At 43.7% G+C, this 13746-nt stretch overlaps 1 protein-coding gene across 7 annotated transcripts in view; it reads left to right on the top strand.

The window, feature by feature from the left end:
* The window catches only part of CALD1 (caldesmon 1), a 120394-nt gene that overhangs the window by 45127 nt on the left and 61521 nt on the right, over positions 1-13746 (top strand). For 2 of the 7 annotated variants that reach the window (XM_032305843.1, XM_032305842.1), the window contains exon 1: positions 2243-2535. The exons of 3 other annotated variants lie outside the window; for them this stretch is intronic. In XM_032305843.1, coding sequence (XP_032161734.1) covers positions 2258-2535 — 278 coding nt within the window. In that variant the 5' untranslated portion in view covers positions 2243-2257. Of the gene's footprint in view, positions 1-2242; positions 2536-13746 lie in introns of those variants that run through there. 2 more of the 7 variants (XM_032305847.1, XM_032305848.1) reach the window with 2 other exon arrangements.

Raw genomic sequence — 13746 nt, 5'->3', positions numbered from 1 at the left:
TACCAGCATATCAGTGGAAGATTACTAAATTCTTGCTCTCTGCCTTGGAAGGTAAGGGTGTGTATGTGTATGTGTGTGTTGTAAGAAAGAGAGAGAGATAAGATTGGCCTGGAAGAATCACTTTTCTTCTAAGCTACTGTTTTATGAGCTTATTTCAAATATACCAAAACTCTGCTTGCTACCTTAAAATTGGAGTGTATTGGGAAGTGGGGGGAAATCAGGCATTGAAACGAATTCCCAAGGGCAAATGAGTCCTGTAATCAAATATATTAGTTTGCTATCACTGCTACAGCAACCAACCACAGACTTGGTGGCTTCAAACAGCACAAACTGATTACCCCCCCTAGAGGTTCAAAGTCCAACACAGGTCGCCCTGGGCTAAAAGCAAGGCATGGGCAGGGCTGCATTCTTCTGGAGGCTCCAGGGCAGAATCCATTTCCTTGCCTTTCCAGCTTCTAGAGGCTGGCCTCGACCTTGGCCCCCTTCCTCCATCTTCATCGGCAGCAACGTGCATTTCCCTGACCATTCCTCTGTAATCGCATCTCTCCCTGACCACAGCCAGACGGCTGTCTGACGTTAAAGACCAGGTGATTAGACTGGACACATCTGGAACATCCAGGATCATCTCCATCTCAGTGCCTGTAACTTAATTACATCTGGGCCGAGTCCCTTTTTGCCACGTACCTATTCATAACTTCTGGAGATTAGGACATGGATGTCTTTGGGAGGAGTGTGATTCTGCCTGCCACAGCAAGTCGCTGAACTTTTTGAAGGGAAAAAAATTGAATGGGCAAACTTTGGTAGTAAGAGGAATAGCAGCATGCCTCAGTACACGTGTCTGTCTCAGCTCTGGAACAAGCAACTCAGGCCAAGTCAGTATTCTACTGAGGCCTCTCGTGTGAGGGCAGACATAGCTCTGTTTTCATGAGGGGCTCATGCACTTTAGTAGTCAATATACGTTGAGACATACATATATATCAACATACGGCAAAGAGATCTTTAAATGTGTACATATCATGATACATGGGGATAATTAACTTAGAAATTCGCTAAACTGTATTTGCTCTAGAAACCATGACTTGATGAGAGCATAGTATTTAAGCAGGAAGACACCCCAAATCTTTTAGGGACTTGAAATGACAAAAGTATCAAATCTAACCGAATTAAACTTCTTTAAATCAAGCACAAGAGCTGCGGCTACAGCTCTGCTCCACGGGCACTGGGCGACCTGTTCACGTGCTCTGGGCTTCTGAGCCCTTGTTTGTGACAAGAAACATCTCCAAGCTGTTTTTCACTCTGTAAAGGGGCTCTCAGTGTGGGCAGCTGATTGCTTCTCCCGCTGGCTCTTTACCGGAAGAATCATCTTGTGTTGTGGAGATCCGAGTTGCTCTGCTTATTTGACAGAGAGCCCGCCCCATAAGTACCCGCGTTCCCCAGCACCAGTCTGACCATTGCAGCTTGGAGATGAAGAAGGGCCTTCATCACTCAAACCCAGTCAGAGAGTCGTCTCCAGATCGAATCAACACCACCCCCTCCTCAGCGGTGAGGAGTTGGTTGCCTCCCAAACTGTTGCTGACCAGGCTGTCTTGCCTGGCGTGGCTGATGAGATCACCATACCAGCACGCTCTGGGTACAGACCAGGCCCGGCTGTTGCAACATGTTCCCAGGCAGGCTGTTGCCCTCAGTCTATCGAGGGCCGTGAGCACCAAACACCCTGTATGATCCGGCAGTTCACTGACAGGGCGGTCTCTCTTCTCCCCTTTGCCCTGGGTTTACATTTTTATATCCTGCATCCATCTTTCCTTGGATAAAAGGGATAAGAGGAGTTTCTCAGATTTGATTTCTCAGTGGGAAATGTTTACTTTGGAAAGCACCTACACCCATGTTAATTGAGAACAGAGCTCAGATTGAGGGCCTGAAAACTGCACCCCTGCGAACTTATTGGTGGGCTGATTTCTGCTGATCTCTCCTTGGTTGGATTGTGCCTGCAAGTGATCCCATGATCAACCATTTTCCAAAAGGCTGCGCACATGGATTGGTGTACTTTCCTTTGACTAGTTCTCTCCCTCGCTGTAATTATTTGTAATTAATTATATAAGGTCTTCATCATGAAAGCTACTGAGACTCCTGGCCCCTACTACCTAGTATTAATAGTCTGGAAATCTCCAAGCAATCTGTGCCCTTTGCAGTCTAAACAGGATGGGCCTCTATTAGAGAGATTACAGTAAAAAATAACAATCAGCTCTCTGATGATCCTATGCGGAGGGAAAGGGTGGGGAGGAGTAGATTTGGCAGAGGACAAGCCCAGACTTTCGTCACAGGGACAGACCAAAGTGTTAACACAAAGGGAGAACACGGGAGCATCCTGCACCCTGCATTTCAGCCACAGAAAACATGGCACCTCCGGGGGCCCGGCCCACGTCCTAACCGCCGGGAGGGTCTCAGCACCTCCAATAACCCTCCAACCCTTCCAGCTGCGGACATGCTCGGGGGATCGGGATTGCAGGGAAGACGCAGCCTGGCCGCCCTCTCCCAGTGAGTGCTCGCTTTACCTCTTCGCTTTAAACTTTTCTTTCTTTCTTTCTTGCTCTTTTTTTTTTTTTTTTAAATAAGGGAATTGTTTTTAAAAAGAAGAAAGAAAAAAAAAGAAAGGAAAGGAAAAAATTTAATTGTGGGAGTGGGAGGGGAGAGGAGAAATCAGGAGGCCAAGGCAGGCAGGCAGTATGTAAATTTCAGACCTGTCTGAAACTTTCTGGTCTAAACTTTATAGTTGTTCTGATTGGTTTTCCTCTTTGCCATTTTTTATGGTGGTTTGTAGACCATTTGCAAGGGTTTATAATGCTTAGGTACGGGATTTCTCTACTGCAAATACTGGGCCACAAAGTATTGTGTTTCTAAAGATCTGCTGTTAATTTAGACCTGAGCCCTTTGCTCAGAATGATCCATTTGCAGGAGTCAGAGATTTTGGCTAAAGCACACATTGCCCAATCCTTAAAGTCAACAGCCCAAAGCCCTTAATATACTGACCATCTGACTGTGACCGAAGAAGATTGAGAGCACATGCAATTGATCAGGGAATTGTTCAGATAACAGGCTCCAAGGTTTAGGATCATGAAACCCTGGAATGTTAAAGCTACATGGGGCCTCTAGGATTGTTCGCTGCGATGTTCTCATTCTGTAGACAAGGAGGTGAAACCCAGAGGGTAACTCAACTTACCCAAAGCCAGACAACTGTCGGTAACGAAGCGAATGTCTTTGTAGTCGCAGGCAAGAGCCCTTTTCATGTTGGTGTTTATGAGGTTTGGAAAACTGACTGGGTCTTGGGAAAAGGTACCGCACAAGAGTGAGAATACCAAATGGCCTTTCAGTAAATCTTTCCCATTTTTGAGAGTTTTGGCACCGATTCAGCATGACAATTGTTGTTCCAGTTGTTCTAGCATTTGTGCAACAGTTAATCAGATAAACAGAGGGACTCAGTGGGGTCCTAAAAACGGGACCTACCTCCACCACATGAGCAGATCTCTTGGATCACCCCTTTCTGTAAGTGTGATCACTCACTCAAGTATGAGCGCTCCAAGGGGTTTTAGAGGTTATCTGTGTAGGCCAATGGTTATCAAACTAGTTGTTTTGGTTTTTTTGTTTTGTTTTTCTTAGCAACTCTAATGTTACAAGGACTTCTGTTACATAAAGGAGATGTTCTGGTTGAATGGGTGGGTGTAGATCTAGAGCTCCTCACTCCTACGACACTCCCACATCATGCCCCACTGCTTACCTCCGCTCTACTCCCCATCTTTTTTCCACTTCCCCCGACTCTGCCCACTCCACTAAAACTTCCTTGAAATCCTAGATCTCCATGAACAGTGCAGAAACTGCTGGTCTTGTTTAATTCCTTTATTTCCGATAAGGAAAGTGATGCACACAGTAGGGAAAGGTTTGCCCAGTGTTGCACAGCTGGCCACAAAAAGAGCTCGGAATGCTGGGAGAGAGCCCCATCCGTGTGTCCACACATGCCCAAATGTCCTGTGTTTCTCTCTCAACCCCCAGGTTCTGACTTGCCCCACTCCATCCTGCCTGTGGTTCTGTCAGTTTACTTTCTCCATCTCTCTCCCCTCTTCACTCACTCCATTTCCTGAATTTCGAGTTCTTGCCTCTCACATGGACGATTATAATTGCCTCTCCTCCCATCCTGCCCTCAGTCTTGGTCCCCTTTCTGATTCCATCCTCAGCCGCCGCCTCTGCCCACTTTGAGGATGGAACCCCTTCTCCTTAATGTGACATTCAAAGTTCTCCACAATCTGGGGCCCCTGGGTGGCTCCCGTTGGTTAATTGTCTGCCTTCGGCTCAGGTCATGATCCCTGAATCCTGGGATCGAGCCCTGTGTGGGGCTCTCTGCTCAGCCGAGAGCCTGCTTCTCCCCTCTGCCTGCTGCTTTGCCTACTTGTGCTCTCTATCTCTCTGTCAAATTAATCTTAAAAACAAATGAAGTTCTCTACAGTCTGCCTCAGTATCCCTTGCCGTTTTGACCTGCCCCTGCTGCAGCTGAGTCAGACCACTCACTCTTCCCCAAATACATGGTGGGCAGACCACCTCCATGCCTTGGCTCACTCTGGTCCCTACACGGGAACACTCTGTGTACCTCAGCCCCCTCATCTGGAATAAAGGCCTTAAACAAGATTAGGGGTTCCTGAACTAGTCCATGAAAATGTGGGATTCCAGAGAAGTTTTGGAGGGGTAGGGTGAGGTGGGGTAGAGAAGCGATGAGAGTGAGGTGGGCATGAGGTCTACCTCACCTGCTTCTGCCTACTTCCGTCCTGTCCTTCAAAGCCCCAGTCAAACCTTCCTTCACAAACCTTCCTCAGTTCTGTTTTCTCTCTATGCGAGTAAGTTATGTCCAACCTTCTATGATTAGCTTTGGACTACATTTGGGGCGAGCGCGCCTGTCCTTCCCAATACATAGCAGTTCCCAATACATAGCTTCCCAGTACATAGCAGTTCACTTGTGGACCGGAACTTTTTTGAATCTTTGAATCTTCAATTTCCAGCACTGTGCTGGTGGGAAGAAAAAAAAATCTTTAAATGTCCTATTATTGAGTAAACCAAACTCAGTTTATCCAAGTTCACACTTTCCATTTGATTCCTCTGAACACAGGAAATTTCTGCACTTTTTGCTTTGGGAGAAGTATTAGGTTAAAGGCCTAAACAGGTGCCCAACAGAATGGTTTCTAAATTCCTTGATATTTGCACCAGATAATTTATCTGAGTTTCATTGCCTACAGAGCAAGATTGGCAGTATTTTATTTTTTTTTTATGAGCCACATTAAAATTCCTGAATGCCAAGCCCTGCACAGAGCCGTGTTATCTTCAGGGCAGGTGTGAACGGCCTCTCAGTTCTTTAGACTTCAAGGTGCTGTGTAATCTATTCCTGGTGAGATACTGTCACTTGCAGTCTAATATTTTCATCGCTACTTTTCTCATCTCCCCGAAGCCCTCATGAAGTCTCCTTAAGGCAGAATTGCACATTTCTTATAAATATTCATGCTTTAGTCCATTAAGAGTTATGTTTCTCATAAAGAAATACGCTTTTATAGATCCTGACGATAAAAAAGTTTTGTTCTTGTGTCACGTTTTGTAACAAATGTGGAAGAGCATATAAAGTTTAAAACCATGGGATCAAAAAAAAAAAAAAGGAAGTTATATAGGAAATGAGTCTCAGTTTATGCCGCTTCTCATGTGCCTCCCAGCCCATCAAAAATGGCTTTGCAGAGGCAGCTCTAGCTGGGGTCAGAGGAATGGGGTCAGGGGAGGTGCTCCTCTACCATCTGGAGGCTCATTTGCTCCTGGCATTCCCAGCTGAAATGGTGAGGATGCGTTTTTCCCAAGGAAAGGCGGCCTTGCTTCTCAGTATTTGTTTCAGATACATCTCAGGCTTAAAAAGGTGGTTGTGGGCTGGCCTGAGTTCCCAACTGCCATGTATAATGATGTTTGAAGTTCCAAAAACCAATTTGCAAATTAAGGTTTGGAAACAAGCTTTTCATAAATGCAGGACTGCTTGGATTCATTTCCAAGCCTAATTGAATTTTTAAGAGGAGCCTTTAAAACTCTGTAAACCTTACTCATTTCCATGCATTCATTCAACAAATATTCATTGAAGGTTTTCTCTGCCAGTTGCTGGTGCTGGACTAAGCACTAAGAACATAAAAAAGGACAAAACACAGGTTCTGGCTTCACGACGATCTAGTCTTTTAACCTCTCACCCAATGTGGGGCTGTAGGAATCTTTCCTCAACCCTCCTGCCCTGCACGACTCACGCACTCCCCAGTCAGCTCCTGGCTGTGGCTGCCCGCAGAGCAGCTGACTGCCTCATCAGCCTTAGCTACGTTAGTGTTTTCCTCTTTCCTTTTTTCCTCTGACCGTCTGCAAGAAATACAAGTTTCTTTTAACTACTACTTAAAACAACTGAAGTACAATAAACTTAAGTTCATTTTGTGACTCGGTATCATATGTATATACAAACACATAAATGTATTGGAAACAAATAGTTGACAAAGCAGTGTGCACTCTTACTATGTACAGTCCCCTTGGATATTTCTTTCTTTTTTTTAAGATTGATTGATTGATTTGAGAGAGAGTGTGTGAGCGAGGGGAGAGGCAGAGGGAGAGAGAGAAACTCAGGCAGACTCCACACTGAGTGTGGAGCCCGAGGTGGGGCTCAGTCCTAGGACTTGGAGATCACAACCTGAGTCAGATGCTTAACCAATTAGCCACCCAGGCAACCCTATATTTCTCTGTTTTTTAAGTTGTATTGCCCTTTCTCTTGTTTTCAGCTTTATTGGGGTATAATTGGTAGATAAAATTAAAATATCTTTCAAGCATTGAGTGTGGTGATTGGATTTGATAGACATATACATTGTGAAAGATTAACCCCATCAAGTGAATTAACATGTGCATCACCTCCCATACTTACCTTTATTTTTTCCTTCGGTTTTTTTTGTTTTTTTTTGTGTGACAACACTTAAGTTTTACTCTCTCAGCAAATTTCAGTTCTACAATACAGTATTATCCACTATAGTCACCGTGTTACACGTTAGATCCCAGACCTTTCTAACTGAAAGTGTGCACCCTTTTAACAGCCTCTCCCTGTTTCGCCCACCCTCCAACCCCTGGCAGCCACTATTCTAGTTTGACCTGTTTTTTCTCTCAATACAATATTTGTTTTCCTCTGTCTGGTTTGTGTCACTTAGCATAATGCCTTCCAGGTTCATCCGTGTTGTTGGAAAGGGCAAGATTTTCTTCCTTTTTAAGGCCAAATAATATTCAACCATATATATGGTTGAATATTATATTCAATATATATATTGAATACATATATATACACACACGTATATGTATATACATGTACACGTACATGTATATACATATACGTGTGTATATATACATATATAAATAATCACATATATACATATGTACATATACATATACGTGTGTGTATGTGTGTGTATATATATATACTTATATATATATAAATAATCACATTTTCTTTTGTCCATTCCTCCATCAGCAGACACTTGGATTATTTCCATACCTTGGCTATTATGCATAATGCTTCAGTGAACATGGGAGTGCACATATCTTTTCAAGATACTGACTGAGTTTCTTGCCCTCTAATATTTTCTGTTCTTTTTAATTTCCTTTAAAAATGCTGTTCGTGACACATTAAATAGATTTCAGAAGCTGCAAATGAGTCACAAACTGAGTTCAAAAACCACTGAACCTATCACGTGGTCTTGGGACGGCTGGCTGCCTTCGGGGCAGCTTAGGAAGCTCTGCCAGCCTAGTGACCACCTGGCTCCTGTAGCAGGAGTCAGCACAAGGAGGGGCTTCTCAGAGGGGAATCAGATGGTCTGGATTCTGGTCTGGCTCCCCCGGTGACCAGCACTGTGATCCCAAGGAAGCTGCTGCAAGTTGCCGCCACGCAGCTATAAAATGGAGATAGTCATGCTTGCCGTGTGTGACTTGCAGGATGGCAAGGTCATCCACTACAGTGACGTGAATTAAAGTATATGGAAAATATTAAGAACAAAACAAATGCAAGTTATTGTTGAATAGCCTTGTTTTTCCCAATTAAAATTTAATATCAGAGGAACAACTTGGAGGGACCATTTGTTTCTTTTATAGACTTGGAAAAAGATCCTTGCATGGGCTATAATATTATGCAATTTCATAAATGAAAATCTCCGAGCGGCGTTTGTTTGTGATGTTGTAACTAGGTTTGTATTTAGGAGCTCAGCTGGGTCATCCTCCGTCCTCTGCCATTTCTTTAACCAGAAAAAGTTACACAACCAAGGAAGCAGCTGGTGGTCAGTGGGCTTCTGACTCATGAGCCCATTTGTGTGCTTTGCCTGATAGGATCTCCTCCAACCTGCTGGATTTAGAAACACTAATTTTTTCTGTTTATAAGGCTACTTTTTTTTTTAACTGAAAACAATAGACATTAAACAAAAGTAACCAGCAAAGGAGATAATTTTGTTAAGAAGGGTTTAAAAATGTAAACTCCTAGAGGAAATATGGCACTTTTCTCATTGATCTTTCCCTTTTTCTTTATAACTTTATTGTAAACCTCATGTCACACAGACATTGATGAGAATGCATCTGTTAGGTTGTGATGTTCCTATTTAAAGCCTCTTACTCTAGTCTGATATTTTCTGTGTTAGTTGCCCCTTCCATGCTAGCTCAGCCCGTCCCATTAGCTCTCCATATCTTTTCTTTATCTCTCCATGACTACTTTCTGATCCTTACAAGGAATCTCTACACTCACCTTTGCTAGAATTCAGTTCTCCAAAATACCATCTCTTTCACCTTGTACATAACAGAGGACAAATCAAATAGTAATATAATAAGGACTACGTTCACTCCAAAGAGAGGGAAATAGATGTGACACTCTTATTCTCTAAAGAGTGAAAACGTTCTTTACACAGTTCAGCAATAAGCCATAGCTCATAACTACCCTGTGTATTCCAGAGAAAAAAATATATAAAGGGCGTAAAATTTAAGCAACTCTTTAAAGCTAGCTTTAAGCTGATACCATGACCTTTATAGCTTCTGCATAGATACTCTCCATAGCTATGTAATACATTTGTGTGGTATGCTTAAGCACTGAATTGAAAAAGACTGTATTCACACAACATTATAGTGAACAGGTGATGCCTAGGGGCGCTGAAGCATACTGAACCTTTGGAGAAGAAGGGATGGCTTTAAAGAGGAACCTGTTGGGGTGCCTGGGTGACTAAGGCAGTGAAGCGGCTGCCTTTGGCTCAGATCATGATCCCAGAGTCCTGGGACAGAGTCCCATATCGGCTCCCTGCTCAGCGGGGAGGCTGCTGCTTCTTTTCCCTCTTGCTCTGCCTACTTGAACTCTCTCTCTTAATGCAAATAAATATTTTTTAAAATAATAAAAAAGTAAAGAGGAACCTTTTGCTCACCTCTGCCATCTTGCAGGTAACCTTTCTGGAGGGAAGCGTTGCTGCTGGTTAGGAAAAGGGTCTCAGCACACCTGCTCTTGGGCAGGCACAGCTGTCACAGTACAAAGTGGGCACATTCTTGACAGATGAGAAATTAAGAGCCAGATATCCTGACTCCCATATCTGTGTTTAGACTTTACTCATTACTAAGTGTGTGACCTTGGGAAGGTCACTTAGTTTCACTATGTCTAAGTTTTTTCATCTGTTTAAAAAAAAAAAAAAAAAAAAAAGACTATATAATATCTTCCTTGCAGGTGTAGTGAAAAGTAAAAGAACCAGCTATGCAAACATGTTCCTTCTGAGCACCCCCTTCCTAAAGCCCCCGGAAGACAGGTGACTTCATATCTTACGTCAACAGAACTACTGATGCTGGGGCAAAAGGCAGCTGAATTCGGTTTATGATTGACTTGTATGCACTAAAACATCCATCTACACCAGAAGAATCAGAGGAAATCTTCATCTCAGATTTTAGTTGTTCCATTTACTAACTACCTAAAGATGATAACCCAGGGGCACCTGGGTGGCTCAGTTGGTTAAGCATCCGACGCTTGGTTTGGCTCAGGTCGTGATCTCATGGGTGGTGAAACCAAGCCCCACCTTGGGGTCTGTGCTCAGTGAGGGGTCTGTTCGAAGGTTCTTGCTCTCTGCCTCTCCCCCAGGTGCATGCGTGCTCTCACTCTCTGTCTCTCAAATAAGTAAATAAATCTTTAAAAAAAAAAAAAAAAAAAAGATAACCCGTACTGCTATACTTTGGATAACTCTGAAGTTAAAGGAAACTTGCTAAAAGCGGACTTTGGGGGCAAAATACTGAATTACTACTTTTCCGACTTGGCACAAACTGGACACATTATAAAGGAGGATGTAGTAAGATGTAGGGATCTGTTGGCCAGAGATTCGAATGCCAGCAGTCTTTAAGTGACCCTCACAAGTATAAACAAAGAATATTGACTTCACAATCCAGATAAACTTGGATTCCAGTTCTCATCGCGTCTTCTTATTAACTGTGTGCCCTTGAGAGAATTACTTAATCTTTTTTTTTTTTAAGATTTTTTTTTTAAAGATTTTATTTATTTATTTGACAGAGAGAGATCACAAGTAGGCAGAGAGGCAGGCAGAGAGAGAGAGGAGGAAGCAGGCTCCCTGCTGAGCAGAGAACCCGATGCGGGACTCGATCCCAGGACCCTGAGATCATGACCCAAGCCGAAGGCAGCGGCTTAACCCACTGAGCCACCCAGGTGCCCAGAATTACTTAATCTTGCTGAGTTTTTCAGTTTTATTCACGTACAAAAAGAGGAAACCGTTTATGAAATGGTTAGCACAGTGCCTGGCACTTAGTTAAGTGTTCAGGAAAGTTTTGGGGTTGGGGGGTGATTGACAGTGGTCATTATCAACATGAACTTGGTGCCAGAGGGATGAATCTCAGATAGCTTCTGGATAAGCACAAAAACACAGTCCTGGGGCTGCCATGACAAAGTACCACAGACTGGGGGGCTTTGCACAACAGTAACTAATTGTCACAATTCTGAAGGCTAGCAGTCTGAAGTTAAGGTATCTCCAGGAACATGTTCCCTCTGAATCCCGTAGTGGGAGAATCTTTCCTTGCCTCTTCCAGATTCTGGTAACCCCAGACATTTCTTGTTTCGTGGCAACATAGACCCAGTGCTTCCATGACTTCATGCAACATTCTCCGTAGTTCTCTCCACATCATCTTCCCTCTGTGTGTGTCTCTGTGTCCAAACGTCCCCTTTTTTATGAGAAGGCTAGACAGATTAGGGCTCACCCTAATGACCTCACCTTAACTTGATGTGTCTGTAAAAGTATTATTTCCAAATAAGGTTACATCCTGAGGTACTGGGGGTTAGAACTTCATATACTTTTGGAGCAGACACAGGTCAGCCCATAGAGTGAGTATACAGACTTCCTAGATTCGAATGCAGCAAACCTGGCCATTACTTCTGTTTTAAAGTTTGCAGGTTTCCGGAAGTTGGGCAAATTAGGGCATCTAAGAGAGGACTAGCAGGACAGCGGTATTCTGGTATTGGCTAAGTAGTGAACACTTTCCTCATCACAAAAGGGCAAAAGGCCCTCAGACTCAAGCCTCGCTGGGAGCTCTCATTTTCACCTCACTAAGTGAAGGGCAGACAGGAATTGCGTACAGCCTCTGCTCATCCCCACGGAAACAGTCCTGAAGTCATAGATTGAACCGTGCCAGATCCCTAGGGGGTTAGAATAATGGGAAAGATTTATCTTCCACTTTCTCCCTCTCTCTTGTAATCACTTTTAAAATTTTTGACCTTACTTAAACATCAGACTTGACCCAGGGAAGTGTTACGAGTCTGCCTCTCCTGGATCTGAAGATGTTGGGCCTGGGAGAGAGATCATGTCAAATATCCACCCCCCTCCCCACCCTGGGAACGAGGCTCAGTCACCCAGCTGGCCCGAGGAGCCCAAGAAGGCCAGGGTTTCACGAATCCCCCTCAGAGCTACAGGTAAATCCCTAACCAAGATCCTCAGATACCAGAAGAGCAAAAGGAACACAGCAGAAGTAGAAACTGAGCATTTAAGAGGATAAATTTACAAGTTGCAATAGGTATTTTAAGAAATCGGATGGAATACTGGCCCAATGTAATGAACCACTCACCTAAATAAACAGTGGAAAATGCTGGAAATTGTGGGGAAAAAAATTGCTAATGAAGTAGAGTCATTGAATCCTTAAATTGAATGCTGTATTAGTTTCTTAGGACTGCTGTAAAAAACTACCATATCCTGAGTGGTTTGACAGAACTGGCAGGGTTTCCTTCTGAGGGCTGTGAGGGAGACTCTTGGAGGCCTCTCCCTGGGTGGTTTGCTGGCCATCTTTGGCAGCCTTTGGTGTGTAGATTCATCAGTCTAATCTCTACCTTCGCATGACACTCTGTCTTCTTCACATAGTCTACCTTCCATGATGTCCTTTGTATCCAAATTTCCCCCTTCTATAAGGACTCCTGTCACACTGGGTGAAGGCCACCCCAATGACCTCAGCATTACCTGATTACCTCTGTAGAGGCCTTATTTCTACATAAGATCACATTTTGAGGTACAAGGGATGTAGGTCATCGACATCATTTTTAGAGAACACCATTTAATCCATAGCAAGTACTGAAAGATTTAAAATAATTTAACATGACATTTCCTAGTTTAATTCATAAGCAATATGTAGGATAGTTTCCCAGGATAATTAAAATGCCAGCTGGCTGAAGGATATTTGGGCATTGAGGACTTATGGGTTCTCCACTGATAGGCTGTCGGTCTTTCCAGTTGAAAGTCAGAACTAACCTCCACACGTAAAGCTCTGAACCATCAATTCTTCACTAAGGTTGGGTGTTAAGCCAGCCCCAAAGATGGCTAGAGAAGGGGATTATCCTCTTCCAGGAGGACATGTGCATTTTCTGGCATGGGAAGATAAAGCTGTCTGATGATAAATTTCCATCTGCATTTTAATGAGAAGTGACATGGATTATGAGTGCGACAGAGAAAATGCGAGATAAATGGCATTCCATTTATTGGACATTTTTAGCCACAGCTCTGTCCCTCCACCCTCAAAATAGAAAGCCAGAGAAAAGTGAGTCACTAGGAGAGGAATAAGGGAATACAAACAGAAGATGAGACCCCTCCCCTGCTTTCTTCTGCATTTCGGAGCCTTTTCTTATGTCACTATGTGTGATGAAAAGGAGTTAAAGATTCTCAAGTTAGAAAAACCTTTCTGCCCAGTTACCCCCTTCATGCTTGGAAACAGCAGCATGCTTTGGGATACATACAAGCGCAGAACCTATATCCCATATCATGAGGAGGATAGTGATAAATAAAAAAAGTTAATAAAAATGGTTAACAATCACCTAGAACGTACCATGTGCCAAGTACTGCTCTGAGTACTTTTCAAATAGTTGTTCATTTCATCCTGAAACAGTACTACGAATTAAGTACCACGGCCTCCATTATATAGATGAAAATGAGGCCAGAGAGGTTGTTTCCCTGACCTGGCCACCTCTTCCCTGCCTGGATGTGCATAAGTACTGGCCCTGGCCCCTGGCTCCTGGCCCCAGGCTGCACGGCTCCTGGTGGTTCCCTTGCTCTCTCCAGCTTTGCATGTAACGGATGTTACCGCTGCCTGTGCTCTCACAGCTCTAACCTCTGGTCTGCGTGGGAGACTCTGGCAGCAATTGTAATATGACATCAGATCCTGCTTGAT

The sequence above is a fragment of the Mustela erminea genome, chromosome 11 (genome assembly GCF_009829155.1).
Source record: "Mustela erminea isolate mMusErm1 chromosome 11, mMusErm1.Pri, whole genome shotgun sequence".
NCBI lineage: Eukaryota > Metazoa > Chordata > Mammalia > Carnivora > Mustelidae > Mustela > Mustela erminea.
This window is presented reverse-complemented; position numbering and strand designations above follow the sequence as displayed.